General features: G+C 47.9%; 1 protein-coding gene across 6 annotated transcripts in view; it reads right to left on the bottom strand.

Moving 5' to 3' along the window:
* ccdc57 (coiled-coil domain containing 57) overlaps nucleotides 1-20,518 on the bottom strand; it is a 276,573-nt gene that overhangs the window by 164,777 nt on the left and 91,278 nt on the right. For all 6 annotated transcript variants that reach the window (XM_038776870.1, XM_038776871.1, XM_038776872.1 and 3 more), the window contains one exon: nucleotides 19,368-19,436. In XM_038776870.1, the coding sequence (XP_038632798.1) occupies nucleotides 19,368-19,436 (69 nt within the window). The remainder of the gene's footprint in view (nucleotides 1-19,367; nucleotides 19,437-20,518) is intronic.

Here is a 20,518-nt window from a genome sequence, read left to right on the forward strand (position 1 = left end):
GCTAAAGGTCAGTGAGTGCGAGCCCTCCACCCCAGAAACTGCGGATGAACTTGTATCTGAGATCACCACTGCAGGCGTCAGAGCAGCCTTCTCGAAGGTCAACCCACAGAAAGCCACTGGCCCATATGGGGTACCCGGACGAGCACTCCGGTCTTGCATGGATCAGCTGGCGGGGGTACTCGCAGACATCTTCAACCTCTCTTTATAACAATCTGAGGTCCCTATCTGCTTCAAGAAGATGACCATTATCCCTGCACCAAAACAAAATCAAACAGCGTGCCTTAATGCCTATCGACCAGTGGCTCTGGCATCCATCATCATGAAGTGCTTCGAAAGGTTAGTCATGGCACGAATCAACTCCAGCCTCTCGGATTGCCTTGATCCACTACAGTTCGCCTACCGCTGCAACAGGTCCACAGCCAACGCCATCTCTATGGCCCTGCACTCTACCCTAGAACACCTAGATAACAAAGACACCTATGTCAGACTCCTATTTATCGATTCCAGCTCAGCCTTCAATACAACATTCCTACGAAACTCATCTCCAAACTCCGTGGCCTTGGCCTCAGCTCCTCCCTCTGCGAATGGATCCTGAACTTTCTAACCCACAGGCCACAATCAGTAAAGATAGGCCACAACACCTCCTCCATGATCATCCTCAACACCAGTGCCCCACAAGGCTGTGTCCTCAGCCCCCTACTATATTCCTTATACACCTATGACTGTGTGGTCAAATTCCCCTCCAACTCGATTTTCAAATTTGCTGATGGCACCACCGTAGTGGGTCGGATTTCGAACAAAGACGAGACAGAGTACAGGAATGAGATAGAGAATCTGGTGAACTGGTGCGACGACAATAATCTCTCCCTCAATGTCAACAAAACGAAGGAGATTGTCATCGACTTCAGGAAGCGTAGTGGAGAACATGCCCCTGTCTACATCAACGGGAACAAAGTAGAAAGGATCGAGAGCTTCAAGTTATTAGGTGTACAGATCACCAACAGCCTGTCCTGGTCCCCCCATGCCGACACTATAGTTAAGAAAACCCACCAACGACTCTACTTTCTCAGAAGATTAAGAAAATTTGGCATGTCAGCTACGGCCCTCACCAACTTCTACAGATGCACCATAGAAAGCATTTTTTCTGGTTGTATCACAGCTTGGTATGGAACCTGCTCTGCCCAAGACCGCAGGAAACTACAAAAGGTTGTGAATGTAGCCCAGTCAATCACGCAAACCAGCCTCCCATCCATTGACTATCTATAATTCCCGCTGCCTCAGAAAGGCAGCCAGCATAATTAAGGACCCCACGTACAGAAGTGAGACAGAAATTCAGGGAGCTAGGGTGGAAGCTGAGAGCTAGAACAAACAGAGTTGTTATCTCTGGGTTGTTACCCGTGCCACGTGCTAGCGAAGTAAGAAATAAGGAGAGAGAGGAGTTGAACACGTGGCTACAGGGATGGTGCAGGAGGGAGGGTTTTGGTTTCCTGGATAATTGGGGCTCATTCTGGGGTAGGTGGGACCTCTACAAACAGGATGGTCTTCACCTGAACCAGAGGGGTACCAATATCCTGGGAGGGAGATTTGCTAGTGCTCTTCGGGGGGGTTTAAACTAATTCAGCAGGGGGATGGGAACCTAAATTGTAGACCCAGTGTACAGGATGTTGAGAGTAGTGAGGTCAGGGATAGGGTTAAAAGTTCGAAAGAGGGCACCGGCAAGCAGGACGCTGGTTTGAAGTGTGTCTACTTCAACGCCAGGAGCATCCGGAATAAGGTGGGTGAGCTTGCAGCATGGGTTGGTACCTGGGATCTCGATGTTGTGGCGATTTCGGAGACATGGGTAGAGCAGGGACAGGAATGGTTGTTGCAGGTTCCAGGATTTAGATGTTTCTGTAAGAACAGAGAAGATGGTAAAAGAGGGGGGGGTGTGGCATTGTTAATCAAGGAAAGTATTACGGCGGTAGAAAGGACGCTTGAGGACTCGTCTACTGAGGCAGTATGGGCCGAGGTTAGGAACAGTAGAGGAGAGGTCACCCTGTTGGGAGTTGTCTATAGACCTCCGAATAGTCCCAGAGATGTAGAGGAAAGGATTGCAAAGATGATTCTTGACAGGAGCGAGAGTAACAGGGTAGTTGTTATGGGGGACTTTAACTTTCCAAATATTGACTGGAAATACTATAGTTCGAGTACTATAGATGGGTCAGTTTTTGTGCAGTGTGTGCAGGAGGGTTTTTCTGACACAGTATGTAGACAGGCCAACAAGGGGCGAGGCCACATTGGATTTGGTACTGGGTAATGAACCCGGCCAGGTGTTAGATTTAGATGTAGGTGAGCATTTTGGTGATAGTGATCACAACTCGGTTATGTTTACTTTAGCAATGGGCAGGGATAGGTATATACCGCAAGGCAAGAATTATAGCTGGGGGAAAGGCAATTATGATGCTATTCGGCAAGATTTAGGAGGTATAGGATGGGGAAGGAAACTGCAGGGGATGGGTACAATCGAAATGTGGAGCTTTTTCAAGGAACAGCTACTGCGTGTCCTTGATAAGTATGTACCTGTCAGGCAGGGAGGAAGTTGTCGAGCAAGGGAGCCGTGGTTTACTAAGGAAGTTGAAGCACTTGTCAAGAGGAAGAAGAAGGCTTATGTTAGGATGAGACATGAAGGCTCAGTTAGGGCGCTTGAGAGTTACAAGTTAGCCAGGAAGGACCTAAAGGGAGAGTTAAGAAGAGCGAGGAGAGGACACGAAAAGTCGTTGGCGGATAGGATCAAGGAAAACCCTAAGGCTTTCTATAGGTATATCAGGAACAAAAGAATGACTCGAGTAAGATTAGGGCCAATCAAGGATAGTAGTGGAAAGTTGTGTGTGGAATCAGAGGAGATAGGGGAAGCATTAAATGGATATTTTTCGTCAGTGTTTACACTGGAGAAAGACAATGTTGTCGAGGAGAACACTCAGGTTCAGTCGACCAGGCTAGATGGAATTGAGGTTCAAAAGGAGGAGGTGTTAGCAATTTTAGAAAATGTCAAAATAGACAAGTCCCCTGGGCCAGATGGGATTTATCCTAGGATTCTCTGGGAAGCCAGGGAGGAGATTGCTGAGCCTTTGTCCTTGATCTTTATGTCGTCTTTGTCGACAGGAATAGTGCCAGAAGACTGGAGGATAGCAAATGTTGTCCCCTTGTTCAAGAAGGGGAGTAGAGACAACCCTGGTAATTATAGACCTGTGAGCCTTACTTCGGTTGTGGGTAAAATGTTGGAAAAGGTTATAAGAGATAGGGTTTATAATCATCTTGAAAAGAACAAGTTGATTAGCGATACTCAACACGGTTTTGTGAAGGGTAGGTCATGTCTCACAAACCTTATTGAGTTTTTTGAGAAGGTGACCAAACAGGTGGATCAGGGTAAAGCTGTTGATGTGGTGTATATGGATTTCAGTAAGGCGTTTGATAAGGTTCCCCACGGTAGGCTATTGCAGAAAATAAGGAAGTATGGAATTGAAGGTGATTTAGCGGTTTGGATCAGTAATTGGCTAGCTGAAAGAAGACAGAGGGTGGTGGTTGATGGCAAATGTTCATCCTGGAGTTCAGTTACTAGTGGTGTACCGCAAGGATCTGTTTTGGGGCCACTGCTGTTTGTAATTTTTATAAATGACCTGGAAGAGGGTGTAGAAGGATGGGTTAGTAAATTTGCAGATGACACGAAGGTCGGTGGAGTTGTGGATAGTGCTGAAGGATGTTATAGGATACAGAGGGACATAGATAAGCTGCAGAGCTGGGCTGAGAGGTGGCAGATGGAGTTTAATGCGGAAAAGTGTGAGGTGGTTCACTTTGGAAGGAGTAACAGGAATGCAGAGTACTGGGCTAATGGCAAGATTCTTGGTAGTGTAGATGAACAGAGAGATCTCGGCATCCAGGTACATAAATCCCTGAAAGTTGCCACCCAGGTTAATAGGGCTGTTAAGAAGGCATATGGTGTGCTAGCCTTTATAAGCAGGGGGATTGAGTTTCGGAACCACAAGGTCATGCTGCAGCTGTACATAACTCTGGTGCGGCCGCACCTGGAGTACTGCGTGCAGTTCTGGTCACCACATTATAGGAAGGATGTGGAAGCTTTGGAAAGGGTTCAGAGGAGATTTACTAGGATGTTGCCTGGTATGGAGGGAAGGTCTTACGAGGAAAGGCTCAGGGAATTGAGGTTGTTTTCGTTAGAGAGGAGAAGGCTGAGAGGTGACTTAATAGAGACATATAAGATAGTCAGAGGGTTAGATAGGGTGGACAGTGAGAGTCTTTTTCCTCGGATGGTGATGACCAACACGAGGGGACATAGCTTTAAATTGAGGGGTGAGAGATATAGGACAGATGTCAGAGGCAGTTTCTTTACTCAGAGAGTAGTAGGGGTGTGGAACGCCTTGCCTGCAACAGTAGTAGACTCGCCAACTTTAAGGGCATTTAAGTGGTCACTGGATAGACATATGGATGAAAATGGAATAGTGTAGGTCAGATAGGCTTCAGATGGTTTCACAGGTCGGCGCAACATCGAGGGCCGAAGGGCCCGTACTGCGCTGTAGTGTTCTATGTTGTTCTATGTACCCTGGACATACTCTCTTCCACCTTCTTCCATCAGGAAAAAGATACCAAAGTTTGAGGTCACGTACCAACCGACTCAAGAACAGCTTCTTCCCTACTGCCATCAGACTTTTGAATGGACCTACCTCATATTAAGTTGATCTTTTCTCTACACCTTGCTATAACTGTAACATTATAGTCTGCAGTGTCTCCTCCTTCCCTATGTACGGTATGCATTCCTATGTACGGTATGCATTGTTTGTACAGCATTCAAGAAACAATACTTTTCACTGTATACTAATACATATGACAATAATCAATCAAATCAAATCAAATCAAAATCAAGCTCTTACTTGTTTTTTTTTAAAAGGATTTTTATTCCAGTTTTCAGGATTTTACAACAACGTAAAAGACACCTAACACATTAAACCCCTAAACAAGAAGCACCGTCCGAGTCCGCCAACTCCACCCCCCCCGGAAATGCACGATGAACAAACCCTAACACTTGTCGAACCCATCACTCTCCCCCCTTTGGGCAAATTTCATCTTCTCCAGAGCTAAGAACCCCATTAGGTCCCAAGCCACACGGGCACAGGGTGGAGAAGCTGAACTCCAACCAATTGAACCCCCCCCGTGAGCAATCAGCAAGACGAAGGCTAAAACATCTGCTCCCACACCCGTCTGCAACTCCAACAGATCAGATGCCTCGAATATAGCCTCCAGAGGACCGGGCTCTGCATCTACATACAAAATCGCCATAATGGTGCTTACAAACTGACCTCAAGACTTCCGGTGGCGGCAATGCGGAGCAAAGCTGCACGTTCGGCAGCTCCCGCTTTTTTTGGATTTTCGGGCTATTTTAAGAGCCCGCAATGGCGCTGATCCGACTTTTCCCCCGGGGGAAACACAGCCAGTGTGCCCAGCAGCCGGTGGGTGGACTGGACTCACAGGAAGCGATCCAAAAATCGGTTTTACCTCAGAGAACGGCGAGAGGCAGAAAAGGCAAGATGGCGGCGGGTTGGGAAGCAGTGTGGCAGCTGTGGGTGCGGGAGCAGCAGGAGCTGCTTCAGCGCTCCTTCAAGGAGCTCAAAGTCGAGATTCTGGAGCCGTTTAAGGCCTCACTGGACAAACTGGTGGCGACGCAGACGGCTCAGGCCGGGGAGATTCGGGAGCTGCAGCACAAGGCCTCGGAGAATGAGGATGAGCTTTTGGGCCTGGCAGTGAAAGTGGAGTCGCACGAGGCACTGCACAAGAAATGGAAGGCGAGGATGGAGGAGATGGAGAACCGCTCCCGCAGGAAGAATCTACGGATTTTGGGCCTCTCAGAGGGGCTGGAAGGTTCGGATTTGGCGGCCTATGTGGTCCTAATGTTAAACTCGCTGATGGGTGCAGGGTCGATTCGTGGTCCTCTGGAGCTGGAAGGCGCCCATCGAGTGCTGCAGCGGAAGCCCAGGCCGAACGAACCGCCCAGGGTGGTGCTGGTCCGTTTTCACCGCTTGGTTGACCGGGAGTGCGTGTTGAGGTGGGCGAAGAAGGAGAGGAGCAGCAGGTGGGAGAATACGGACGTTCGGATTTTTCAGGACTGGAGCGCGGAGGTGGCGAGGAGAAGGGCTGGCTTCAATCGAGTGAAGGGAGTGCTCCACAGGAAGCGGGTGAAATTTGGCCTTCTACAGCCGGCTCGCCTCTGGGTCACGTACAAGGACCGCCAGCTCTACTTTGACTCTCCGGCGGAGGCCTGGGCTTTTGTCCAGGCTGAGAACTTGGATTCGGACTGAGGACTGGGGGGAAATGTACTTTGCTTGGAGGCTTTGTCCTCTTGGGTATCCTTTCGCCTATAGTGGCTGTATTTGCTGATGGTTGTTTCCTGTTTGTTTTTGCCGTTTTTGCTATTTGAGTTATGGTTATTTGGGTTCTTTTGGGCTTTCTTTGGGGCTGTTGGTTATTTATTGTGGTGGTTTTTTTTTCCACTGGTGGGTTGGGAAGTAGTTTGGGGTCCCGATGGGTCATGTGTCCGTCTTTTACCCGCGTGTTGGGTCGAGGGGCGGGGCTCGGGTTGGAAGCGCGGGCTTTCTTCCCGCGCCGGAGGAATTGGGGGCGGGGCCGGCACTGGGAGGGAGGGATTGGCGGCTGTGTTGCATCCGGGTGGGGGGGGTCATGGTTATGGCGGGTGTAGCCGGGGTCAGCAGAAGTCAGCTGACTCACGGAAGTATAATGTTGGGGGTAACGCAGCTAGGGGGGGCCCTAGCTTTAGGGGGGGGGGTTTGGGGGGGGAGGAGGAGAGGGGGGTTGCCGGGTTGTTGCTGCAGGGACTGTGAGGGAATGGATGATGAAGGGGGGGTTGGGAGGGTGGTTTGCCGCCGTGGGGAGCGGGCTTGGGGGGTTCCCCGGGCATGTGGTGGGTTGAGGAAGGGCTAAGGCCGGGGAGGGGAAGATATCCGATATCTACAAGCTTATGCAGGAGGTGGAAGAGGCATCAGTAGAGGAGCTGAAAATGAAGTGGGAGGGGGAACTGGGGGAACAGATCGAAGACGGGACATGGGCTGATGCCCTGGAGAGGGTAAATTCTTCCTCCTCGTGTGCGCGGCTTAGCCTCATCCAATTCAAGGTGCTGCATAGGGCCCACATGACTGGGACGAGGATGAGTAGGTTCTTTGGGGGTGAAGATAGGTGTGCAAGGTGCTCGGGGAGTCCTGCGAACCATGCCCATATGTTCTGGGCATGCCCGGCATTGGAGGAGTTCTGGAAGGGGGTGGCGAGGACGGTGTCAAGGGTGGTGGGATCCAGGGTCAAGCCAGGATGGGGACTCGCGATCTTTGGGGTTGGGGTAGAGCCGGGAGTGCAGGAGGCGAAAGAGGCCGGTGTGCTGGCCTTTGCGTCCCTAGTAGCCCGGCGAAGGATTTTGCTACAGTGGAAGGACGCGAGGCCCCCAAGCGTGGAGACCTGGATCAATGACATGGCGGGCTTCATTAAGCTTGAGAAGGTTAAATTCGCCCTGAGAGGATCGGTGCAAGGGTTCTTTAAACGGTGGCAACCTTTCCTCGACTTTCTGGCTCAACGATAGGGTACTGGGACAGTAGCAGCAGCAACCCGGGGGGGTTGGGGGGGGGGGGGGGGGGGGGGGACGTTGATTATGTTGGCTTATTTTATTTAAATTTGATTTATCTAATTTTAATTTATGGTTAAGTTCTCTTGTTTGGGGGGGGGGTGGGGGAATGTGATACATGTGATGTTACGGTATGGGGGGGAATTGTGGGTGTTATGGGGCTGTTAGTTGCATATTACTGCTTTTTGCTATACTTGTTGTTATATTTTCTGTAAAAAATTCCAATAAAAATTATTTTAAAAAAAAAGAGGAAGGGCTAAGGCTGATCGGCGTAGGGGGAAGGGGACGGCCCCTCGGGTTTGGTTGGTCACATGGAACGTGAGGGGGCTGAATGGTCCGGTGAAGCGATCCCGGGTCTTGGCTCACTTGAGGGGGCTGGGAGCAGATGTGGCTATGCTCCAGGAGACGCACCTCAGGGTTACGGATCAGGTGAGGCTAAGAAAGAGTTGGGTGGGACAGGTGTTTCACTTGGGGCTTGATGCAAAGAACCATGGGGTGGCAATTTTGGTGGGTAAGAGCATGTCGTTCGTCGCGTCCAAAGTGGTGGCGGATAGTGCAGGTCGATATGTGATGGTGAGTGGGAGACTTCAGGGGGAGTGGGTGGTCTTGGTTAATGTTTATGCCCCCAACTGGGATTATGCGGGCTTCATGCGGCGTATGCTGGGCCTGATCCCGGACCTGGAGACAGGGAGATTGATTCTGGGTGGGGACTTTAACACGGTGCTGGATCTGGCTCTGGACCGCTCGAAGTGTAGGACGGGCAGTAGGACGGGCAGGAGGCCGGCAGCGGCCTCGGTGCTGAGGGGGTTCATGCATCAGATGGGAGGGGTGGACCCTTGGAGGTTTTTGAAGCCGGGGGGTAGGGAGTTCTCCTTTTTCTCCCATATTCATAAGGCGTAATCCCGGATTGACTTTTTCGTGCTTAGCAGGGCGCTGATCCCGAGAGTGGCGGGGGCGGAGTTTTCGGCGATAGCCATTTCTGATCATGTTCCACATTTGGTGGACCTGGAGCTGGGGGAGGGGAAGGATCAACGCCCGTTGTGGAGGTTAGATGTGGGGCTTTTGGCAGAGGAGGAAGTGTGCGGTCGGATCCGTAGGGGTATCGAGGGGTATCTGGAAACCAATGACAACGGGGAGGTGCAGGTTGGGATGGTTTGGGAAGCGCTAAAGGCAGTAGTTAGAGGGGAGCTGATCTCGATTCGGGCACACAGGGAGAGGGGGGAGAGGGTCGAGAGGGAGAGGCGGGTGGAGGAGATGGCTAGGGTGGATAGGAGGTATGCAGACACCCCGGAGGAGGGGCTTCTGAGGGAGCGGCTCAGTCTCTAAGCGGAGTTTGACATTTTAACCACCCGTAAGGCGGAGGTGCAGTGGAGGAGGGCACAGGGGGTGGTGTACGAGTACGGGGAGAAGGCAAGCCGGATGTTGGCTCACCAGCTCCGGAAGCGGGAGGCAGCTAGAGAAATTGGGGGAGCCACGGATGCGGGTGGGAACTTAGTGCGGGGTGGAAAGGACATCAATGGGGTGTTCAGATCCTTTTATGAGGGGCTATAATCGGGCGGTACCCCCCGGGGAAACAGGCGGGATGGACCGCTTTTTGGATAAGCTAGAGTTCCCAAGAGTAGGGGATGAGCAGGTGGAGGATTTGGGGGCCCCAATTGAGTTGGAGGAGTTGGTGGAGGCGCTGGGAAGCATGCAGACAGGGAAAGCGCCCGGGCCTGACGGGTTCCCGGTGGAATTTTATAAGAAATTTTCAGATTTGCTGGGCCCGCTGCTGGTGAGGACCCTGAATGAGGCCAGGAAGGGGGGGGGGGCTTTGCCCCCGACGATGTCCAGGGCAATTATCTCTTTGCTCTTGAAGCGTGACAAGGAACCCCTTCAGTGTGGGTCTTATAGGCCGATCTCGCTCCTTAACGTAGATGTCAAGTTGTTGGCAAAGGTGCTGTCCAGGAGGGTGGAGGATGTGGTCCCGATGGTGATTCATGAGGACCAAACGGGATTTGTAAAGGGGAGACAATTGAATGCTAACGTGCGGAGGCTCCTGAATGTTATGATGATGGCGCCGGTGGTTGGGGAGTCAGAAATAGTGGCGTCCATGGATGCGGAGAAAGCTTTTGATAGGGTGGAGTGGACTTACCTGTGGGAGGTGTTGCGGAGGTTTGGGTTTGGTGAGGGGTTCATTAGCTGGGTGAGGTTGCTGTACCTCGGTGGCGAGTGTGGTGACGAATGGGAGGAGGTCAGAGGACTTTCGGCTTTCCAGAGGGACGAGGCAGGGATGCCCCATGTCTCCCCTGCTTTTCGCGTTAGCAATTGAGCCCCTGGCCATGGCGCTGAGGGACTCGAAGGGTTGGAGGGGGATTGTGCGGGGGGAGGGGGGGGGGGGGGGGGGAGCACCGGTTGTCGCTGTATGCAGATGACCGGCTGCTATATGTCGCGGACCCGGCTGAGGGGATGCCAGAGGTGCTGAGGATACTTGAGGACTTTTCGGGATATAAGCTAAATGTGGGGAAAAGCGAGCTGTTTGTCCTGCACCCGTGGGGTCAGGAGAGGGAGATAGGGGAACTCCCGTTGAGGAGGGCTGAGGGGAGCTTTAGGTATCTTGGGGTCCACGTGGCTAGGACCTGGGGGGCTATGCATAGGCTTAACTTTTCGAGGCTGGTGGGGCAGATGGAGGAGAAGTTCAGGAGGTGGGATGCGCTGCCGCTCTCGTTGGTGGGCAGGGTCCAGTCGGTTAAAATGACGGTGCTCCCGAGGTTTTTGTTTCTTTTTCAGTGCCTCCCCATGTTGATTCCGAAGGCTTTTTTTAGAAGGGTGAATAAGTCGATTCTGGGGTTTGTGTGGGCGCGGAAGGCCCCGAGAGTAAGGAGGGTATTTTTGGAGTGAAGAAGGGAGGTAGGGGGCCTGGCGCTGCCCACCCTGTGTGGAAATTATCGGGCGGCGAACGTGGCGATGATTCGCAGGTGGGTGACGGAAGGGGCGGGTGACGCATGGAAGAGGCTGGAGGTGGCATCCTGTGCGGGTACGAGTCTGGAGGCCCAGGTGACGGCCCCACTTCCACTCCCCCCGGCAAAGTACTCCACGAGTCCGGTGGTGGTTGCGTCCCTCAAAATCTGGGGACAATGGAGGCGGCATAGGGGGAAGTGAAGGCCTCAGTTTGGGCCCCGATACGGGGCAATCACCGTTTGGCGCCAGGGAGAACGGGTGGGGGATTTGGGAGTTGGCACAGGGCAGGCATCAGACAGTTTGGGGACCTCTTCTTGGATGGGAAGTTTGCGACTCTGGAGGAGCTGGTGGGGAAGTGGAACCTCCACCCTGGGAACGCTTTTAGGTATATGCAGGTCAGGGACTTTGTTAAGAGGCAGGTGGAGGAGTTTCCGCGGCTGCCGCCAAGGGGGGTGCAGGACAGGGTGCTTTCGGGGACGTGGGTCGGGGAAGGGAAGATCTCGGCTATCTACCAACTGATGCAGGAGGAGGAGGAGGCCTCAGTAGATGAGCTCAAAGCGAAATGGGAGGAAGAGCTAGGGGAAGAGATTGAGGATGGGACGTGGTCGGACGCCCTGGAGAGGGTGAATTCTTCCTCCTCTTGCACACGGCTCAGCCTGATTCAGCTGAAGGTGCTGCACAGGGCTCACATGAAGGGAGTGAAGATGAGCCGGTTTTTCGGAGGAGAAGACAGGTGTGGGAGGTGTTTGGGGGGCCCGGCAAACCATACCCATATGTTTTGGGCATGTCCGGCTCTGGAGGGGTTTTGGAAGGGGGTGGCGGGGATTTTGTCGGAAGTGGTTCGGTCTAGGGTCAGGCCGGGCTGGGGGCGCACGATCTTTGGGGTAGCTTCGGAGCCGGGAGTGCAGGAGTCGAGAGAGGCCGGCATTTAGGCCTTTGCGTCTCTAGTAGCCCGGCGCAGGATTCTGTTACAGTGGAGGGATACACGGCCCCCGAGTTCGGAGACCTGGGTCAACGACATGGCTGGGTTCATCAAGTTGGAGAGGACGAAATATGCCCTGAGGGGGTTGGTACAGGGGTTCTTTCAGCGGTAGCAGCCCTTTCTCGATTTCCTGGCGAAGGGGTAGAGAGTGGTCGGTCTCTGCAGCAACCCGGGGGGGTGGTTTGGTGATGGTTGGGGGGTGTGTTTTTGCGCTGGTGGGTTTGTTATGTTACTTTCTTCTTTCTTGTATTGCTATTTGTTATTATTTATTTTGGGGGGGGAGAGTTCTTTTCTTGTTTTGTTTTGGCGTGGAAACACGCCTTGTTTGTTTTAAATTGCGGGGAGAAAATTTGTTATTGTTATTAAAAACTTGAATAAAAATTATTTTTTTTTAAAAACTGACCTCAAGAACCTTTTCAGATTGGGGTAAGACCAGAACCTCCCACACCGCTCACAGATATCCTCTACCGAGTCAAACAACCAGCTCAGCCTTGACTTCATCAAGTGCACCCTGTGCACCACCTCCAGCTGTAACAGTACCAGCCTCGTACACGAGCTTTAAGCATTTGCCCTCCTCAGCACCTCGCACCACAGTCCCTCCTCTAAAGCCGCCCCCAACTCCTCTTCCTACTTGGCCTTAATCCCCTCCATGGACACCTTATCCTCCTCCAAAATCCTCCCATAAATTGCCGAGACGACCCCCTTTCAGCCCCCACTAACAGCACCTCCTTCAACAACGAGGAGACGAGCTCTATCAGAAAGGTCAGAAAAACCTTCCTCGCAAAGTCCTGCATCTGCATGTACCGAAAACTCTCTTCCAGCGCGAGTCCAAACTTCTCATTCAGCTCCTCCAAGCTCACAATCCGCCCTCCCGGAAACAGAACCTTCATCTTCCTGATACCCCTATCCTTCCATCCCCAGAACCAATACAGCTCTGACTACAAACTCTCAAATGGTTAATCAGTTTTAATAATGAACTTTTGTTGATATTCCTAATCCTCTGATAACCTCTTTAAGCTGTTGATCAAACAATTAACTCAGAAACCATGAGATAATTGTAGCTTTTGAAACTCTCCCAAGCATTCATAATGGATATCCCTTGGGAGAATGTCAACAAAAGATTCAACTGAAACTGCCAAACAGTTGCTACACCAACTGGCCTGTCAAAACAGCCCTGCAGAAGTTTTAAAAAAAACATTCACTTATAGCTGAAGTTTTTACAGTTTAAAGAGTGGGAAATTTATAAAAAGCTTCAGGTCACATTAGTTAAACAGAGATTATCTGTCACCTGCGTTAATTACCCACCATCAGTCTTTAAAAAATGATCAGAATATTACCACAGAAAATATTACAATTTCTTGGATTTTCCCAACAGATTTTCTTGACACTTGGAAGGAGAGTTCCTGACAGAATGCAGCATGCAACATTTATAATATTGAGCTGCAGAATTTGGAGCCTCGAGGGAAAAACAAGTGCTTAATGTAATCCTTTTCTGAAAATGTTGTTGACTTAATGTAGTCAAGATCACTAATTATTGACTGTGAATAGAGGGTTTGTGGTCTGGAATATATCTTTATTTATGTGTCCTTTGTATTTTTCTTAGTTAAGCTCAATAGCTTTCCACGTATACTTCCAGCATTAGTTAAACTTTAATCAATCTGACAGTTGTCAACATTACAAAAAATTTATACTTCTGAATGCATTGATTAGAGGACAAGGGAGAAATATTGAAATTCATCAAGGAAAACTGAAAAGACTTCCTGGAACTGTCACGATAATTAGTTGTTTTCTCCTACGGGATGTATTGTATAAAACATTTTAAATTTATGACACTGTCAAAGTAGTGTTTAAGTGCTTCCTTGCAAAATTGTAATGGAAACAACAGGCAGTGGCCGCAATTTTATGTTCCCACACTACTGGGTAGGTCGGGAGCACATATGGTAAATACTGCAATTCAGCCTATCATTTTCTGATGGTGCAGAACATCTTGATATGCACTGCTGGCATGTGCATATCCAGAAGCACTGAAGCAGAAAATTCTGGCAGTATCTCTGTGGGAAAGAAGAAAATACCTGTCTTCAAAAGACAATCAGCTTAAAGGTTACCCTGATGGTTCGGGTAGTTTATTTGAAATATTAATGCATGTGGCTGAAACAGGAGTTGTCATCAGGTATGAAGACTAAAGTGAAGAGAAATTGTGTGTTTAAGCCATCACAGTTCCACCTCTCCTGTCCAGTACTGTAAAAAATAAACTGCAACATGAAAAAGGAACACAAACCTAAAATGCTGGCCATTGCTGCTGTTTGGAGCTACTGAACTACTCCTCCCAAGAGATATGCTCTCATGGAATGCCATACTAGTCTGTCTTGTGCCATCCCCATCCATCCACTATAACTCACTTGCAACCACTCTGTGGCATCCATCATCTAACTATTCAGGGGTCAACCCCTCTTTCTGCTGCCCTCCACTTAGCCCTGTAGCTTTTCAGCTTTGATCAAATGGCCAAAATACTGACATTTTCTTTTCTGGATATCACTTTTGAGAGTTCTTTTCACTATTAATATTTTAAATACCTTTTCATTTGTCTTTTGGTCTGTACATGGAATTTTTGGCATACATCTTGACATCCATATTTCAAAAGCCTCTATTCCCCCCCCCCCCCCAAACATATCTTTACTGATTGTCTAGGTTTCTCGGGCATACAGGAAAATGGATAGAATATGTAATCTTAAGAGATTTTACTTGTTACAGTAGTTAACAAATCCTTCATCTTCACAAAATTATTTCTGGTGCTCTCTAAGCTGCTTTCTAACTTCTGATCACACGTGCATCTTCTGTTCTTATTTGTCTTAAATATATGAAATCATCCACTTCAATCTTCATTCTAGTTTTGTTGAATGAGTTCCTTCAAACTCCTATTTTTTTTGTCTTTTTGGTGTTCATATTCAAGCCAAATTCTAAATGTCTGGATCTTACTTGATCTATGATATTTTGTAGGGTCGGGGCAGCACGGTGGCACAGTGGGTTAGCCCTGCTGCCTCACGGCGCCGAGGTCCCAGGTTCGATCCCAACTCTGGGTCACTGTCCGTGTGGAGTTTGCACATTCTCCCCATGTTTGCGTGGGTCTCGCCCCCACAACCCACAAGATGTGCAGGCTAGGTGGATTGGCCATGCTAAATTGCCCCTTAATTGAAAATTAATTGGGTACACTAAATTTATTTAAAAAAAAGATATTTTGTAGAGTCTCTTCTCATTTTCCAAGTAGTCGGTTTCATCAGAATACTGTAAGTTTGTTACATTCTTGCCTATAAGCTTTGCCCCTGGAAGTATATCTAATTCTCTAAATACCTGTTCTGTGTACAGATTAAATTATTTTGGCAACAGTGCACAGCCTCATCATACTACTCTCTTCGCTGGACACATATTTGATTGCCTGTCTCCTCACCTAATGCTCGCTATTTGGTATCAAAATAGACTCTGAGTAAATCTCACACCTTTACTGTCAATGTCACAATCAGCAGCACATCTATTAACTTTTGGCGATGAATACAACCAAACACTTTTATATTTAAATGTTTTTGTTTCCTTCTGGAGATTTATTGAAGATTTTTCTTCGGTTAAATATCCTCTCTTGTGATCCTACTTTAAATGTGGATCCAGACTACTTTTCACCAATTTTTATCTCAAATGTGTTATTCTTTCTTTCTGATATGAATTTCAATATCAATTTAATGAGATGACTCATTAAACTTATGGTTCTAAAATGATTGCACTTCCATTGATTTAGGTTCCTTACTTAACTTCGTGTATAATACATGTCTCCTGAATATTTCTCTGGCATGTTTTTACAAGATGGTGGATGAGGGTGTTTTTACATCTCCCCCAGAATTAGACCGGACCCATCACTCACTTCGACCAAAACCTCCTTCTGGATATCCGCCTCGGGTGATGACCGTACGGCTTCATAGTTTTAAAGAAAAGGAACAGGTTCTTTAATGGTCAAGGCAACATTGTAGTCTCAGATGGGAACTCCATTCCATTGGACTGTTCAAGAAATGAGTGTGGATCTAGCAAAAATAAGAGCTGTTTTTAAAGGAGTGAAAGTAATCTTGTATAAGAATGGAGTCAGGCTTAGAATCATCTATCCGGCTCGCCTACGAGCGACCGTTGGGGATAAAGTCCACTTTTCTGACATGACAGGAGATGCAGATGCCTTTTGTTCAAAAGTTCAAATTGGACATTGATTAATCTATTTTATAGTGTTAGTTTGCTGGTGGTATCTGTGAGTTCTCCTTTGTCGAGTCATCTGACTTGGCTTGGTGGCCATTTTGGGTGGATCTCTTTACTTTACCTTTTTAGTACCCTCTCTCCCCCACACACTCTCTCCCCCTCCCCGCGGCCTGGGCCAGGCACCACCACTTCAGTTGCCCTGCCTGGACCCTGCACCACTGCTCCAGCTGCCTTGCTCTCTGGGCCCCAAAACCTAACTTCAATACTTATCTTCCCACTTTTAAGCCAAATTTTTCAACCCTTCCTGCTGGCAGACCAGCTGATGGCAACCCCACGCGACTCATTCCCCAGCAGTAAGAGTACTGGGCACAGAAAAGCCCATAGGCATCGGCCGATCTTGAAGATGTCACCATTGCTGCCTCCCCTGTCGGAAAATACCATGGGGAGCCACAAAATCCCACCCTTTGTTGCTCCTCCAATCATAGGCTGATTTCTCCCTGGATTGCTGCTGATAGGCTCACTAGTGATCTTATCAGCCAAAACTTCAGGGAAGAATGAGCCTATGATTCGATCTGAGCAACTTTGCAGCATTTTTCAGAAATCTGTCACTTAAATATCTAGAATGGGTGCCCCGTTGCGCTCTGGCAGTACTACATCACTGAAAGCCTCACTAATGTTCTTATCCTTTTAACATGTCACGGTCTGAATAGTCGCACATCTTTTTCTTTTTTGGTATCTTCAATTTTAACTTTTTGTCACAAGGAAACAATGATCTGAATTTATAACAATGGTGAGACACGCATGAATGTTCTTTGTGGGCAGCACGGTAGCATGGTGGTTAGCGTCAATGCTTCACAGCTCCAGGGTCCCAGGTTCGATTCCCGGCTGGGTCACTGTCTGTACGGAGTCTGCACGTCCTCCCCGTGTGTGCGTGGGTTTCCTCCGGGTGCTCCGGTTTCCTCCCACAGTCCAAAGATGTGCGGGTTAGGTGGATTGGCCATGCTAAATTGCCCGTAGTGTCCTAAAAAGTAAGGTTGGAGGGGGGGGGGGGTTGTTGGGTTACGGGTATAGGGTGGATACGTGGGGGTTTGAGTAGGGTGATCATTGCTCGGCACAACATCGAGGGCCGAAGGGCCTGTTCTGTGCTGTACTGTTCTATGTTCTATACTGTTTCTAAAATGTTATTTCATCATCATCTAATCTATTCGGCCCCCAAACGCAACACCTGGGCTTCTTCAAATGTCGTTTCTTTTTGGTTGCCTACAGGTATTTGTCACCATCAGATAAATTTCTGGACAAAATTTTAGTCCGTCTCTTCCTCTTTCATTTCTTGGTCCAAGACCTTATTAATCGACATGCATTCCTTCACCAATTTTAGGGTTCAAGTCATCCATTATAATCACATCAATTGATTTAATATTTCAAAATGCCACCATAAAATGCCTCTATTTCCTGTTCACTGATCTTGTGTCAGGACAGAAACTTGTGTGACAACCACATCAACAGGTCTTCCTTTGATCGTAATCATGATCACTCTTTCTGAGATTGGCAAATCACCGTGAACTGATCTCATGTCTTACAGGGCAGCACGGTAGCATTGTGGATAGCACAATTGCTTCACAGCTCCAGGGTCCCAGGTTCGATTCCCGGCTTGGGCCACTGTCTGTGTGGAGTCTGCACATCCACCCCGTGTGTGCGTGGGTTTCCTCCGGGTGCTCCGGTTTCCTCCCACAGTCCAAAGATGTGTAGGTTAGGTGGATTGGCCATGATAAATTGCCCTTAGCGTCCAAAATTGCCCTTAGTATTGGATGGGGTTACTGGGTTATGGGTATAGGGTGGAGGTATTGACCTCGAGTAGGGTGCTCTTTCCAAGAGCCGGTGCAGACTCGATGGGCCGAGTGGCCTCCTTCTGCACTGTAAATTCTATGATGACATTTACGACTCCAGTCCAATATTTCTCAGGTGGTAAACAAAGAGATTCTTCTTTTCTATCTGACAAGATTCTAACCATGATGTGGAGATGCCAGCTTTGGACTGGGATGGGCACAGTAAGAAGTCTTACAACACCAGGTTAAAGTCCAATAGGTTTGTTTGGAACCACGAGCTTTCGGAGCCCAGCTCCTTCATCAGGTGAGTCACTCAATTGACAGGCAGAGAAAAAGAGAAAATAGATGCATTTTTTTTGAAGAAAACTAAATTGCCATTGTCACAAACCAGAAAAACTCATCGAGTAACAATAAAAGTCAGTGGCTTCGTTTTGGTTTTGTGGTGAGCAGAATAGAAGCGACTTTTGCCATTGACCTTGCATACAGTCATCCAGAGACTTTGAGCAGGCATACCAGGCAGGACTTCCAGTCATCTGGAGTATGGCTGAATTCATTGCCTTCTGAGAGTGACTATGAGCAAAACAAATGCAGGAAGGCTCCTCAAGTAATCAGATTAAAAGGTTTTGACTGAGATACTCAGACTACAAAGCAGAAGCTAAAAAACAGGAAACATAAAAGTTGCACTGAAATCATTGTACAAGTGAAATAAAGATTAGGATTTCCACATGAGATTAAGGGAAAAACACAAGAAATATTTTAATTTTCATGTTTTTGAAATCTGCATTGCTATTTTTCCTGAGAGAATGAGACAGTACATTTTTAAAATTACTTTATTCAGGACCAGATGGGTTCTTCAGTGGTAATTACTACTGACAATGCTTTAAAAAATTCAGATGCTCCTGATTGCATGTGGTTCAATTTTTCATCTGTCTAGAGTAATTAGTCTAATTTCACACCATTACAGTGATCTCTGTGCAAGTTTATCAACAAGGTTGGCAACAGTGCAGCCTGTGTAGGAGCAGGGTGTCACTGACACAACCCTTGGATTTCCATATTTAACTATGCATGTTTGGACCCAGAGGTAGCTGCCAGTTTTACCCAGTAATAATGGTGAACACCTACAGTTGCAGTCCTATTGGTACAGCAAAACCTGGGCTACTTGTAATATAGTCACGGTGCAAATATGAGAATTACTTCTGGAGCCACCAGCTTCATAAACAGGAAATCTGATCATATCTAATGTTTGAGAATTATTTGTAATAAGTACCTGAACTTTCTCCCTGACTCACCATAATTTACATTTCCACTGCAGTCTGGGACCTTAAGTTGCCGACTACATGCAGACATTTTCAAAATCATAGGCATGTAGCAGGGGCTGGTCTAGCACAGTGGGCTAAACAGCTGGCTTGTAATACAGAACAAGGCAGCAACGCGGGTTACATTCCCGTACCGGCCTCTCTGAACAGGTGCCAGAATGTGGTGACTAGGGGCTTTTCATAGTAATTTCATTGAAGCCTACTTGTGACAATAAGCGCTTATTGTTATTATTACGTATTTTAAACCAGAATATTTGAAATATTCATGGGAATAGAGGCGAGTTTTCTAAATCAACTTGACATTTTTAAAATGCCCTCTTTAAACAGGCTGTTTTGTAAGGATTTAGTATTTAACATGGATGTATACTAACAGATAACTTTAGGAATGTAAATTTACTTACTTGCGTTGGAATATTTCTTCTTCTTTTTTCAACTTCATTTCATTGACTTTGCCCTCCAGTTCTTTTATCCTGATAAAGAGAGACTCAGAATATTAAAAAAGCTTCCTGTTTCCTACAGAATCACTCAAGATCTATCTGACGCAAAACTAAGTAGGAAAATGGAGCTTCCATTTTGCTTAAAGCCGGAGTACTCACAACTCTTTCAGTGCCTGGCGAAAGAACATTGCTGCATGATAGAATAAAAGGCTGCTGTGATAACAATCAGTTTATATTTACTCATAAGTCTAAATGTGATTAATTGAAAAACTATTAAATGATTAATTATTTTTATGCTCATCCATGCTCATGCCAAACTGAGATTGGCAGGTAAGCCTCAATGACGGAAGTCTGCTAGCAACAGGTCAACAGCCCAATAGTCATTGGTATTACAATAGACACAGATGGAGCATGGGTCACTCTTTTCAAAATAAATGTAGTTTTCCTCCCCAGATTTATTCTCTCTCCTCATGAAGGCTGTGCCCCTAATGAATTTCTGTTCCATGCATGCTAGTGGTTCTTATTCAGGTGGCTATCAAGGTGTGTGACGCTTGACAGTAAGCAATAGTGAGTTAATGTGAACCCAACGAGGGCTCACATCACCTCCTTCTAAGGAGCGTTCAGATCACCTTGTATAAAAGGTAGATACAGCATCACTTTTTATTTTTATAAATTTAGAGTACCCAATTATTTTTTTTCCAAGGGGCAATTTTAGTGACGCCAATCCACCCAGCTGCACATTTTTCCCGGGGCCGGGATCGAACCCAGGTCCTCAGCGCCATAGGCATCAGTGCTAACCACTGCACCACCGTGCCGCCCGTTGACACGGCATCACATTGGGACGGGATCGGCAGCCCCCCGCTAACAAGGACGAGCAACACTTAAACAGCTCTTGCACAGACAACGACACTCAACCCGTAGCCATGATGCCGAGACGACTGTGAATGCATCTCTAATTCACTTGTCTCTCAGTCCGGAAGAAACGGTCGCGAACACGTTCGTACTTTAGAATATTCTTTATTGCGATCAGGGCAGCCGTCTAGGTAATCTAAAGAACCACCTCTGAGAGTGCCAAAATATTGCTCAAAACATCCTTTCTATATATGTTTTTTTAA

Source organism: Scyliorhinus canicula, chromosome 18 (genome assembly GCF_902713615.1).
Source record: "Scyliorhinus canicula chromosome 18, sScyCan1.1, whole genome shotgun sequence".
Taxonomy (NCBI): Eukaryota; Metazoa; Chordata; class Chondrichthyes; order Carcharhiniformes; family Scyliorhinidae; genus Scyliorhinus; species Scyliorhinus canicula.